This window comes from Acomys minous (genome assembly GCF_964271855.1).
Source record: "Acomys minous genome assembly, chromosome: 7".
NCBI classification, from domain to species: Eukaryota; Metazoa; Chordata; class Mammalia; order Rodentia; family Muridae; genus Acomys; species Acomys minous.
The window spans coordinates 100,399,234-100,413,261 of record NC_140488.1 but is presented as its reverse complement, the minus strand read 5'-3'; the positions used below and the strand labels follow the sequence as shown (position 1 = coordinate 100,413,261).

General features: G+C 40.8%; 1 protein-coding gene across 2 annotated transcripts in view; it reads right to left on the bottom strand.

The window, feature by feature from the left end:
• Positions 1 to 14,028, bottom strand: part of ARHGAP6 (Rho GTPase activating protein 6) — a 483,165-nt gene that overhangs the window by 250,559 nt on the left and 218,578 nt on the right. The window contains exon 1 of one of the 2 annotated variants that reach the window (XM_084789390.1): positions 701 to 1,132. The exons of the other annotated variant lie outside the window; for it this stretch is intronic. Coding sequence (XP_084645516.1) covers positions 701 to 745 — 45 coding nt within the window. The 5' untranslated portion in view covers positions 746 to 1,132. Of the gene's footprint in view, positions 1 to 700; positions 1,133 to 14,028 lie in introns of those variants that run through there. 2 annotated transcript variants of the gene reach the window in all.

Genomic DNA, 14,028 nt, shown 5'->3' with positions numbered 1-14,028 from the left:
GTGTATTGCATATGCTGGGCTGGGTATTTGCAGCGCCTAGCACAAGGTCCAGCACAAAAATATGCCCCCAATAAATATTTGTAGTATATTTGAGTCAACAAAGAGAAGAGAGATCGTCATGAGATTAAAAAAAAGGGGGGGGGGTCCAGCAGAGGACTCCCTGCTGTCCTCTTGAATTAAGCAGATAGTTAGCAAACCTCTGTCCCTTTGCAAACTTCTAGGGAACTGCATAAACTCCTTCCAAGGAGTAAACTTGGTGCACTCACTGCTCCCTGAGACATTTCTCCACATCTCCACTGGCCACATATCCAGATCAGTGGGCAGCCTTTACTTCCATCTAGCTCGATTCTCCTCCTTCTATTATATCTGACCAAAAGCTGGCTAAGGCCCAAAAGTTCTATATCTTAGTCCTAAGCAGCAAGGTAGAAATGGGGTCCAGCTCTAGGTAGTGAACTCAGTGACCACTGCTCAAGTCAAGGGAACACGGACACTGGGTACACAGACTCTTCCACTTAGGAATTTCGAGGAGCATGGTTGAGTTCTGGAACAGGTGGCATACCCGCTGAGGTACCCAGCACACTGATTCCCCAGTCAAAAAACCTCTGGAGAACTAAGAACCCCAGCACCTCGACACAAACCCCTTCTTGCCAGCCAAGTGGCGCCCCCTTTCGTCCCTGAGCCTCTCTGGGCACTCACTTACCGCGTAGTGCAGACGGGGCTTCTCGCGGTACGAAGGGTCCCCCATGTCCCAACCTGGAGGAGCAGCAGGCTCTCCAGCTCAGCCTAGGGTCTTGGAGTCTCTCAGTGGTCCGCTTACTTCACTGCCATCTCAGAGAAAGCCTGGGCGTCAGCCCTGCTGTGCTCGGCGCGCACAGAGCCAGAGCTTGGCTCCTAGCGCTGCTGGCACTGAGTCCTGAGGCAGAGCCTGTGGGGACCGGGAGGAGGAGGCAGCGAGCAGGGGGGAGGGCGAGGAGGAGGAGGGAGCGGCCAAGTCTGATGAGATGGGCGGGCGTTTAATTCCTTCCGCTCCTGGCGGGGCCCCTGCTGAGGCATTGGCCACCGCCAGCTGTTAAAGGCAGCAGCCACTAAGGTTGCCCCAGACAGGTGTCAGGCTGGCCAATGTCCCGCCTTTAGCACTTGTCCCCTTCCCGCCGCCCTTCCCCACTCCCGAACCTGACAGTCAAGGTTTCAACACCTGCAAAGAAAAGAGCTTTCCAAGAGAGATTTGAGTAACTTTGAAGGAGCTGGGAGTCTGTCGCAGTAAGGAAGGCAGGCGATGCTCACCAGTCTCAAGGGAAGGTGGAGTTGAGGGTTTTGCAAAGGTTTGGTCTGAGTCTCAAAATGCTGGGTGGGACCCTCGGAGTTATCAGGCATGGGAGAAGGATCTCAGTAATACTTCCCCCTGGACCTGTTGAAGCTACTAAGGAGGGCTGGACCAAAAAGGCTAACAGAGTTTGAGCTAGTCAAGCAATGTAGGGAGCCCCCTCTCCCCCGCCCCCCCCCTCCGGCTGAAGGGCTAGTTCTAGAGAATTTGTTAGAACAGCAGTGAGTTTGCACTATGACTGGATCTGGGCACACACTGCAGCTTAAGGGGCAGAGCTGAACAAGGAGCTATAAAGAGGAACACTAATGGCAAACACTGCCAAGGAAATCAACTCGTTTTTAACACACATTGGAGCTGCACAATAACTCATACAATTGGCTTCTGTTCTAAAATCCCTCCATGAAAATCTATCCTGTAAAACACCTCATTTAAAAAGTCACCCTTTCCTCAGAGAGAGATGCAGATGAGGCAGGGGCGGGGGGTGGGATGGGATGGGGTAGAATTGGGTGGGGTAGTTTTAAAGATTGAATGGTGACTCCAGAATCATGCAGGCAGCCTATTCGGGCCCTAGAAGGGTAGCTATGACAATGGAAAGTGGATTTGAGGATGATTTATGCTAGTTCTTCAGTGCCCTGCTATATTAAACTGTAGAAATACCCTTTGACAGATCTGTATTGAAGGCAAGGAGATGAAAGTAGGATGTGACCCCTGTTAAATCCATTTGAACAAGCTCATGCACCGACAGACATATAATTATTTGAAAACAATTGACAGCACACTTATAACAGTGGAAAAATGAGCACAAACGTACAGGAATCCTGGAGAATTTACCACTAGATTTTCTCAAAGTGGTCCAGGTATCTGGAAAACTGCACAGTTCTATATACAGAAGTTGACTGCGTGACTGCCTTCTCATCCAACAATTAATTCTATTTGTGCATATACACAGAATCATTTAAATGACCACACCATAGAAATAGTCCTCATAATGACTTCAAGCATAGTTGCACACAATGGAAATGGTGTGAACATTTGTAAACTGGTGCATATAAATCATCTGCAGGCTTTGTACACAGTAGAATACTACTCAGCAAATAAAAAGAACAATGCTACCAAAGCATTCAACATGAATCCATACCTCAAGCTTTATGTTGGGAGGAGGAAAACACAGGCGTGCATATGATAACATTCCATTTATTTATTCTGCAACTGAAATGCAAATATTGAACAGGAAGATTTATCTGTGATCCATAGTGACAGAAGTCAGTGAGCTAAGTGAGGAATATGGGATAGACTAGGAAAGTAGCACAGAGGAATTTGTGTTTTGGGGTTCTAAAGAAGGTCTATATTTTGATCTGTAAGACTGTTCCAGGAGCACATTCATATGTAATCAGCCATTACACCACAGAATTCAGCAGACTGGTGCCATTTATACCCTTTCTTGGGGTGTATTTTACACTGTCATAAAAGATAAGAAATAAATTTAAAGTCAAGCCTCTTCTCAAACAGAAATTTGTAGACAGAATGCTACCTGTCTTGTGATCAGGGCACTCAGATGTTTGTCTGGGTCTCTTACTCTCACAGCAGTCTGCTTAGCTCAAGTCCCCTACTCCTTTGCTATGAGGGACAAGAGCCAACCCATTTACTTTAGAGGCTTTCCTGCTCAAACATGTCTAGGCAGAGCTGGGAAAATGATACACGAAAGATCCCTCCTTTTACTTTCATTCTCATATGCTGCTGAAGAAAATCACTTTTAGAAGGAAGCCTTGAAAGAAAGAAGAGAACTACTGCCAGCTTCACAAGCTTCGACCCTTCAGAGGTTTGCAACTGTCATTGCCTAGGGAAGATGTGTGTAAAAATGAGATATGACTAATCACGACATCCCTGCTTTAGGAACGCTTGCTTCACGATTGGCTACCCAGATGAATTCTTAAACTGGACGTGATGGCTTATACTTGTAATCTCAGCTTTTGGGAGGCCGAGGCAGGTGGATTGCCATGAAGTTGAGGCCAGCCTGAGATACATAGTGGGGTCCTGTTACAAACATAAACTCTGGCTTCAGGTTTTTTATTTGTTTGTTTTTGTTTTTGTCATATAAGCTTGGAGTTTCAGTTAAGCCCCTATTTCTATGAGGAATGCTACATCATCAATACATATAAACAAGAAGAAGCAAATGTCTTGTTTTTTTTTTTTATAAAAACCTTTGCCATAGTCTTTGATCATTACTTCTGAGCAAGTCACATTTAAAAACTAAGCTGTCCCAGAGTTTGCTTGCGTTATGACCTTGAAAATGTAACAAGAAAAGAATCTCTCCTTCCCAATCTGTGCACTTACATTTTAAGCATGACTTCTGTCTTCTAGAATATTCCTTGCTAAAGTGCTATTATTACATTGCCATAAAATGTTCAATGTGACGACTCCTCCACAACCCCATAGTGGAAGGGTTTTGTGATATAGGACAAGCATTTTCAAAAATGAATGGTTAGTCCTCCAGGAAAGATACCTCATATTAAAAAATCATCTGTTCCTTCAAATCTCAACCCATGTGCCCAAGGCTCAAGTCGCAAAAAGAGACCTTAAAAGATTGTGCAGTACACTGAGAGGTCTATTCAGTTTGAAATAATTAAAATTCAGAAATTGTTTCTATTTAGTGTCCATTTCAACTCAAGGTCGACTTTTGAATCTGCACTCGTTTCTTCTCTCATTGTTCACTTTTCAGAATGTGGTTGTTTATTCCATGCATTCAGTATATTAACCCTTATGTTCTACTACAGTTCTGCATGAGCTGAATTGTATCATATTATGGCATGAGGTTTCAAAGTTCATGTTTGCTCATTTAGGCTAATGGGGGAGACTAAGAAATAAGAATAAGAAAACTTTCTGCCAGCCTCAAACTTCAATCCACTCAAGTTAATGGCTGTAAGGCTAATACTTTTCTTCTTTTATTGTGGCACTGGAATAGGACCCTGGGTTCTGTGCACAGTAGGAAAACACTTTTTTCCCTCTGAGCTGTATCTCCAAGCCTGGTTCCCTTTAAAAATAAATGTCTCCATATTTGTAATTCTCCCCAGAGGCGACTCAAAAATAATCTCTGAGGTACTCTACTAGCATCATCTCTGAGAGAAAATGTATGTGCCACACTAACAGTAGAATTCCTGTGCATTCCTGTCCCCAAGCTTCATGGCACTTTTAAGACTGAACTTAATCTCCCAGAACATTTAACTTAAAATGGAGTCTGCCTGCCTACTGGTTAAGTTACAACTTTCCATATTTGGTGAAAACTCAAGGGTGATTACCTTTGCTCAGGAAAACTTTAATTACATTTGTGAAAGCAAATGAATCCTCAGAGTTTTGAAGGCGCCAAGAACAAACCTGAGTGTGTTTAGCTTCATCACTTTTATTGGTGTGGCTAAGGGACCTGCTTGGGTAGAGAATGCCTGCCCCCAAATCCAATGTTTCCACTCCACCATCCTATTGCCCTAACAATCCAGCTCTGTAGAGTGGCTTAACATTTTTGAAACAGAAAAACAGATAGTGTATAATGTGCAACTTACTTTATAGACTATTCTGCATCTAGCCTTGATGTGAGTTAAGGAACAGAGTGCTATTAACACTCCAGGCCTCCATCCCCTTGGATTAATATCATGCCCTCTCCTGAAATGGAAGATGTTCGCCTATTCTTTATCATCTGTTCATTTTCATTTATGATGTGTTTACGTCTTTTGCCTGCATGTGTGTACAGTGCTTATGAGGACCAGAGGAGGATTAAGATACCCTGGAAATGGAGAAACAGACAGTTGTTAGGTGTCACGTGGGTGCTAAGAAACAAGTGTTTGTAACCCTTGAACCATCTCTCCAGCCCCCAACACTATCATATTTTTGATTGCCTTTATTTTCTGGCTTCCTTTTTAATACCATAGTTTCTCAAGTCCAGTGCCACTGACTTTGGGGGATTCATAATTCCTCGTTGTGTGGAGCAGCTCTGTGCCCTATAACATGTTTAACAGCACCCCTGATCTTTACCATGAGGTACCAGTATTATTTGTTCTCCTCAAACTATATTAACCAAAAACTATCTCCCAACATGGCTAATGTTCCTTCATGCAGAAGGAGACAAGGTCACACCTGGTGGAAAACAATTGCCTTTTAGTAAGTTAAGCACCAAATATATATATATATATATATATATTAGAGCCATTTCCTAACTTTACATACACGGATGCATAATTACGTTTTATTATATCTAGCTTCTTTTATTCAATACCATGTCAGAAGGTTCATCTGTGTTGCCATATGTCACTGTAGCTTGTCATCTCCATTGCTGTGCAGCATTCCATTGCATGTGGTTACCCTTGTTTATATTTTTAACTGCTAATGATGAACATTTATGGTTTCTCCAATTTAAAACTAGTGAAAACAACATAGTTTGAGTATCTTTATACATACCCACATGTGCACACATGCACGTCTTTTTACAGGATAAGAAACTGGAAATAGAGTTGCTGGGCTATAGGCACGCCTGAGTTTAATGTTACTGGATAGTGCTCCAGCTTCCCAAATGGATTGTATTAATTAAAATCTTTATTTACCCTACCATATAAATAGACTGCAGATAGTTTATATAAAGGCTGAACACAGTTTAGAGTTGACTCTCTTTTAGGTTTTCTCACAGAGCTACAAAAATGAAATTAAAGAACCCAAATCCCAGGATAAGGAAGGATAGCTAGGAAGTAGCTCTATGCCCCTCCTTTTCCAAAATCATGCCTTCTGGAATTAAAGGAGGGACCTCTAGCTCTGCTGGAGCCCTGGTGTCAACAATGTCACTGTTGATTTCACACACTCACAAACAAGGACAAATGAGACACTTGGTATGCTTTAGAGGGCAGACATTTATTTCATTTGGGAGAAGTTTAACTTACTTGGAGGAGTGGCAATCTCAAAGAGCAAATTGTAAACATATGTGCCACTTCAGGACTGATCAGTTTGCTCTGTAGTCATAATTTCTTACTCCACTTCTTAAATCCCTAGGAAGGATCCAAGGAAGAACAAAAGGCCCTTGTTCCTTTCTTCAACTCAGTAAAAGATATAGCCTTCAGCCTGAAAGCAGATCTAGGACCAACACTAGTGCCTGAAGAATTCCTGATGGTCCCAAAATATTGCCTGGAGCTGCAATCGCACAGGAGAGATTAGAGAGAGGGAAATGGCTTTGGCAGGCTCGTGGTACTGTCTGTGATCTCAATCAGCAGAACAAAGACCATCACAGAGTTATGTGTCAATTATGGCTAGGAACATGGTGACCTGAGAATGGAGGGGAGAAGGCAAGTGAGGGAAAGTTGGGGTAAAGCAACCATTACAATAGGTTCCATTAAGGTACCGTTAGTTTTACTGTTCTTGCCATCTGATATGTTCACTGAAGAATTGCTACTCTGTGCCAAGGATCCCAGGAGAGTGTCCTTAAAAAGAACCCATAGAGAAATGGTTCTAAAATAAATGTTCTATTCAAGGGTCATTAATCAAAAAAAGGAGAGGCCACAATCCCTCCAGCTATGACTTTCCAAACTGCAGCTTGAGAATCAAGAAATGGCATGGCCACTGAACTCTTTAATTACTTGCCCATGATCTGTACAAGACTGTGTGTGCCAACACCCTATCAAGGAGAGGGGAGGGACTCACGAAGTTCAATCTTCCCCTCAGCATGTAGAGGTTGTTAATAGTTCCTGGAAGAAGGAAAGACATTCTCTTTAATGGTATAGGATTAATAAGTTGCCCGAGCTCTTTTATTTTTTCTTCTTCTATAATGCTAGTTTTTGAAATTATAATGTCATAACTTTATCCCTTTACTTTCCTCCATTCAAACCCTTCTATGTAGTCTCTCTCTCTCTCTCTCTCTCTCTCTCTCTCTCTCTCTCTCTCTCTCTCTCTCTCTCTCTCTCTCAAATTCATGGATTCATGGACTGTCTCTCTTTAATTGATATATATTCCTAAATACATAAGTATAACTTGCTCAATGTGCATAATGTGACTTGTATGCACATGTTTCTAGGGTTGACCATTTAGTATCAGAGAAGACTATCTTTCCCGTTTTCAACAATCCTTGTTGACTATAGTTATTTGTCTAATGTTGAGCTTTTCCCTAAAAAGAATAACTAGAAGATAATTTTAAAAAATAAAGAAAACAGAAATGATAGTATAAAGAAAAAGATCAGCAGGAGTGGATGTGAGTAAAATATCTTATGCATTTGTATGAAAAGTCATAATGAAACCCATTATTATACATAATTCATATAAGCTGATGAAAGGAAAGGACTTTTCATTCATAGCCACAATTAACAGGTACTATATTCCTTTCTCTAATCCTGAACTTCCTTCATCTGTATGGTGGCTCAAGTTACCAAATGCTGCAGAATGTCCACGACTGTGTCACCACTATGAGTGGTAGAATATTCACTCTAAATATTGTTTCTATTTATTGCATACCCAAATCAGAGGCTATATGGAAACAACAAACCAGAATCTTCATTGCATTGATGTAAAGAAATCATGATTATTTTCATTTCATTCAAGAGGACAGCTTACTTGTTGTACATATATATACGGTACACTTGAAATGTAAATAGAAAGTTGGACACAAAACAATTTTCACAGTAATCAAGCAGGTTTTAAAGTGAAGGTTACTCTTTATGATTAGTCATACTCATTTATTGAATTACCAATGTCTTTATCCATGTCTCTTTGGTCAGTGATTCATAACCGAAGATGATTTTACTTCCAAGGGGACATATCCTGTTACAACTTGGGAGAAGTACCGCTTGAATCAAGTTAAGTGTACACAAGGAATGCTACTAAATATCCTCCAAGGAACAGAAGGATAACTCCCACTGCAAAGAGTAATCTGCCCCAGAATACCAGGATTGCCATGTACGTGAAATCTTTCATAGCCATAAGAAAGTCAGTCTTCAAGAATTTCTACATAGAATTCTCCTACCAAGAACATTGTTCCTCTTAATAAAGTATATATGGTACTACCCAAGGTTAAAGTTCCACATTGCAGAGGAGTAGAACTGAGCTGGGTACCATGCACCATGGAAGGTTGTTGGAGTGCCAGCAGATTTGTTGGCCATTTGTGGCAACCTTTTCTAGAGCACTTGGATATTAGTCCAAATAAACCAATTTTGGAACCTCAAAAACACCTTACTTTCGAGGCCCAACAGTAGTATAAAAGATGACACTTTGTGTTACTGTGGTGACTATAGTTTTCAAAACATTTTCTCACATGTACGGGTACTCCCCCCCATAAATCTATCTTGTGATAAATCTATCTTTATGATAAAGAGGAGAACTTATGAAGTCAACCTTAAAAGTTTTGTGGTCAGGCATCTAATAAAATGAGGAGAATAAAACAAAATGTCCCTCTCCTGCCAAGACACTTAACCTATCTGAAGCTCGTTAATCCAACAAATAGGATGAGCCAGAGCATTCCAGAATCCCAAGGAATGCTTAATACATAAGGTCAGAGCACTAGCAGCTGAGCAGTTTCTTGCCTTGCAGTTCCACAAAAGTCAAACCAAGGAAACTGCCCCCAACCTAGTTTCTTGAATTCTTTTCTTGGTGACTCCATTTTATAAGGGTGGTTCCCAAAAGGAGTGAATTAGTCCACAATGCCTGGGCACATTTGGTGATATGGGAGAACCAGCTAGGGTTGTTGCAACTTGAAAGCAGAGAGAGCTGCTACTGGTATTCAGTGTGTACAGGCCAGGACTGTAGTTCAGTATCCTATAGTAAATCAGGAAACAGCCTCACATACATAACAAAAGATTGTCTGGCCATAAATATCCATAGTATGTAGGTTAAAAAATTCTCATTTACATAGAAATTATTCCAGTGAAAGGAACTCTAATAAACCAGGATCTAAACTAGAATTTTTTCTTTATTTTGATTATTTCGGTTGTCACTCTTCTTTGCATTCACACACAGTTCAGATGAAAAAATTACTTAAATATATAATATTTTCTTCCCTTTCAACATAAGATGGTACAAGAAGATGGAATCCAAAGAGAAATCACTAATTAGTAATCAAAAGAATGGCCTTCAGGGTCACAAATATCAGCATATACTTGGATACAGACTTTAAAATTACTATTGTGAAGAAAGTCCTCAAAACACACTGATCAGAATTGTTTTAACCACTAGCTCAGGACTGACATTTTAAACAAGATCTCTATGTATAACACAATTTGAGAACCATAGAAATGATGATGAGACGCAGAAACTGATGCTTACAAAGGCTTGTCCTTCACCAAGATACTTGTGCAAGGTCAAGCAGGTAATATGAGACAATGCTGGAAGCAATCCTAAGCTCTAGATTTCATATTTGAAAAGATGCAAAAATATACCTATGTATGTAACTAACCAGCCAGAATCAGACCCACTGGCAGCTACCGAAAAGCACTGAACATTACATTTGACCCAGTTCAGTAGAACTCTGAGCCCACTAAATAACTTGCTTCATTTTCCTTTGACTCATCAAGTTTTTCTGCCTATTGTCTTCAGGCCAAATGATTTATTTCAAAGTTATCAAGATAGCTTTTGTTTTTAGAAACAAAGAATTTTTTACATTAACATGTTAAGAAGTGACAAATGTGTGTATGAAATTGACCAGTCTTGTGATTTTCCAAAGGGAAAACCCCTTTAGCACCTATTGAAAAGTCTCTTACCCAGGAAGTGATTTTATTCTCTCATCTTGGAAAATGAAAAATTATCTGCCATCAGTTCACTGTGATTGATGGGAAAGCATTAGCTTTGGAACAAAAGCAAGCTGTTTTGTACATCATACAAGATACTGTAACAACTTCAAAGCTCTCAGTTTTCATTCCTGTAAGTACCATCTCTGCATTGGAATGATTAGAAGCACAGGAGAAAGTCAATATCTAAAAGTTAAAGAGGGGCATGAAGACAATGATGAATGATTTGAAGGGATGTCATGTGTAAGAAAGGAAAGGCTTTGTTCACTTTTCTAGAGAATCTTGGACAAAAAACAAGAATGGAAGTTATGAAGGCTCAGCTTTTGGCTATAGATAAGAAAGAAATTTGTGTATCTGTGCAATCAGTGTCTAAGTATATAACCGAGAGAAATGAAAATACATGTTCACAAAAAAGCTTGTACGTAAATGGTCATAGAATTATTCACAATTCAAATGTTCATCATTTGATGAATAGACAAAGAAAATCTGTCTGCTCCATAGATGTTCCTTGGCCATAAAAGGGATAAAGTGTGGTAACACAATACAGTCTGAATATATCTTGAGATATTGATGGTGATTGAAATAAGCCCACCAGAAAAGATCACATTCTAAGAAAATCTACCCAGACCATAGCTCATTTGTGGCTGCTTCAGACTGGACACTTGAGTGGTTAATAAGTTAATAAGCTGAAGGGTACTGTGTTTCTCTTAGTGCTCATGAAAATGTTTGAAAATTGGATGTAGAGACAACTGTTCACTTTAGTGAGTGAATTGTATGACATATAAGGTCTACAGAAGGAAGGTAGACAGAAGGAAAGAAGGTAGGATGTACTGTTATCTTGTTGCTTGGTAATATTTAAACTGAACTTGGAAGACCTACAACCGGAGGCACTGCAGTACACCACAATTTCCCTAGAGGAATGCCAACTATAAGATCTCTCAATATTTTACCCTTTCCAGATTTCCCCAGCCCAGCCTGAGTAGCCCAGGGCTAAAGACTGGCTTCTATCATTTTACAAAGGCCATTCTTTCATTTGCTCTTTTTCCATAGTAACTGAAGGCAAGGTCTTGTGCTATTTCTTTAATATACAAATATCATTGCTTGTTGCCTTAGGTGGAGTTCCCCAGAAGTATAATAGGACAAGGACTGACATGGGGGTGATTTTCAAAGAATGTGTTCCCAAGAGAAACTTGTAAGGATAGAAACAGGACCGGGAAATTAAAGAAGTCAATTGCAGGAACAATTTCTGGGGTTATCCCAGCCTCAGTCTGATCCTACTGGGAGAGCTTTGGAGTATAAAGAAATCCCAGAGTTTGTTCCTCTTCAAGCCAAGGGACCTCTGACTTCATAGTTTCCCTCCCACTATCCATGGTCTATGAGATGTCACAGGATGACAGAAACTCCCAGGAATTTCCTGTTCCTTGTGGGTACAGGAAAACTGCTCCAGAACCACACAGGAAATCCTCTGGAGACATTCAAATGTTATCCACTAGAAGCTGTAGGATGATAAAGAGAATTGGTGTGTGCGTGCGTGCGTGCGTGCGTGCGTGCGTGCGTGCGTGCGTGCGTGTGTGTGTGTGTGTGTCTGTGTCTGTGTCTGTGTGTGTCTGTGTGTGTCTCTGTGTGTGTGTTTGAGGGCATATATGCCTGTGGGGAAATAGGCATATATGTGCATGCACATGTAGAACCAGGAGGTCAACAACATCAGAGGACTTCTGGAATCACCCTCCGCCTTAGTTTTAGACTCCAGGTTTTGTTGCTGAACTTGTAGCTCATCAGTTCAGCTAGGCTGGCTGGCTGCAGAGCTGTAGTACTCTCTGCCTGTCTCTGCCTCCACAGGACCAGAGTCACAGACATACACAGTCGAATTTGGCACTTTACATGGGTGTTGCGGGGTCTGAACTTGGGTCTTCTTGCACATACAGCAAGTACTTTTACCAATGGAAGCATCTCCTTAGGCCCACCCCATCCAGGCAGGAATTGGTTCAAATAAAAAGATTTGAGATGTTCTGATCCAAAAAGGATCAGTACACATTGGCTTTAAATATTTAAAGCTGTTTTTTTTAAAGTAAGCTATAAATGTTGTTTATTATTCTGGGCCTATACCAGGCCTCAAACATGGTAGAAGCTTGCATCTAGATAGATTTACAGATCATGTGTCTCAAAATCCCAGGGTTGGCCTCTGCATTTCTGCTATCCTTGCTGATGAAAGCTTTATCTGGCATCTTTGCCCACATCACACTTGTTCCATTTCAGAGGCTGGAAATCTTCTGAAGTAGCAGAGCTGCTGGCTCACACTGCAAGCATTTCTCAGCAGCTTCAGCAACCTTATTTACCATTTCACCACTTAGTTTAAGGTCAGACAGATTCCAAGGCTGCAAACCCATCGAAACATCTATGACTGGCTTGAGTTCCTCTGAATTAAAACAAATAGGCCTGAGGTTCTGATCATTTCACCACATACTCAGAGTTTCTCTGTTTCATCAGATTTGGGATGGTACTGAAATTTAACCCAGAGATTTTTATACGTCAGGCAAGCACTCGACCAGTGAGCTATATTCCCAGCCTAACATTATTTTGGTGACAATTAAGAGTGTTTTCTGAGTGTATATCTAGAAACTCCCACATATTTCTTGCTTCTTGTGTGTAGAGGAAAACTGCTCTAGAATATCATAGGACATCCTTACCAAAAGTTCAAATGCTATTCACTAGAAGTAGATGACACAGATGCAGAATTGGTGTGTGGTGGGGAGTGAAAGTATGCGGTATATGATGTATAGGTACAGATGGTCCTTGATTTACAACTGTTTGCCTTATTATTTTCCTGCTTTATTTTGGCTCACAGGTAAACAGGCGTGACACCAATAGCCACACCAAAATGAATGGGGAAAAGCCTATGAGGCCTCAACTCTACACAAAGAACTGCAGGCGACTAAGGAATGCTGGGAGTGGGAAAAATAGTGTTCCTCAGAGAAGAGCATGCTAAATGGTTGTCCAGTGACAAATAGCCTTGAAAACCTGCATACAAGTAACATTATATGGAATTAACGGGTTGTATTTTGGAGAGAGAGAGAGAGAGAGAGAGAGAGAGAGAGAGAGAGAGAGAGAGAGAGAGAGAGAGAGAGAGTGTGTGTAGATGCACATGCAGATGTAATAAAAATTAATAGAAAAGGAGGCTATGAATTTGAAAGAGAGCAAGGAGGAGCATATGGGAGGGTTTGGAGGGAGGAAAGGGAATGAAAAGTGATGTAATTATATTATAAAATCTCAAAAAAAAGAGAGAGAGAGAAAGGTGAAAGTTATTAAGTAGATATGATCCATTCAGCTTCAATGTCTTTTCCTTGGTTTGCAATATGTAGTACAAAGATGTCTTCAGGTCACAGGGCAGTAGACAACAACAGCTGTTGATAAGTCTTAGGGTCATAAGAAGAAACAAGCAATACCTCACAGTGTACTAGTACACTGCTTCTAGAGGAGCTAGCTGGTGAAATATATTGGATGCATAAATGCATGTTTGTCTTGTGGCATTTTCAATCTATGATGAATGTATTGGGATATAACCTCACTATAGTTCAAGGAACAAATATAGATTTAAAACACTTCCAGGTGCATATAAGCTCTCTCTAGAAGTCGATGTTAGTAGAGGCATGCCCCTTTTCACAATTTGCATGGCAACATCTTTGCCCTAAAAAACGGTTCTGTCAACAGACCTTGACAAGTTGTCTGAGAGATCTCAATTTTCACAAGTTGTTTCTACCTCCTCTTTCTTCTTATTGCACTTTTTCTCACTGTCATGTCCCATGAGGTTATCACACAAGATGAAGTTTAAGCAAAAATGCAGTAAATATCTGATAGACTGAATAAATAAGAAATAGAAGACACAAGGGAGCAGGAATAAAAGGAGCTCCCAGAAGCTCTTGATGCATATTTGGGCGGTAAGGAGGGAGCCAGAGGGCTTTGCTC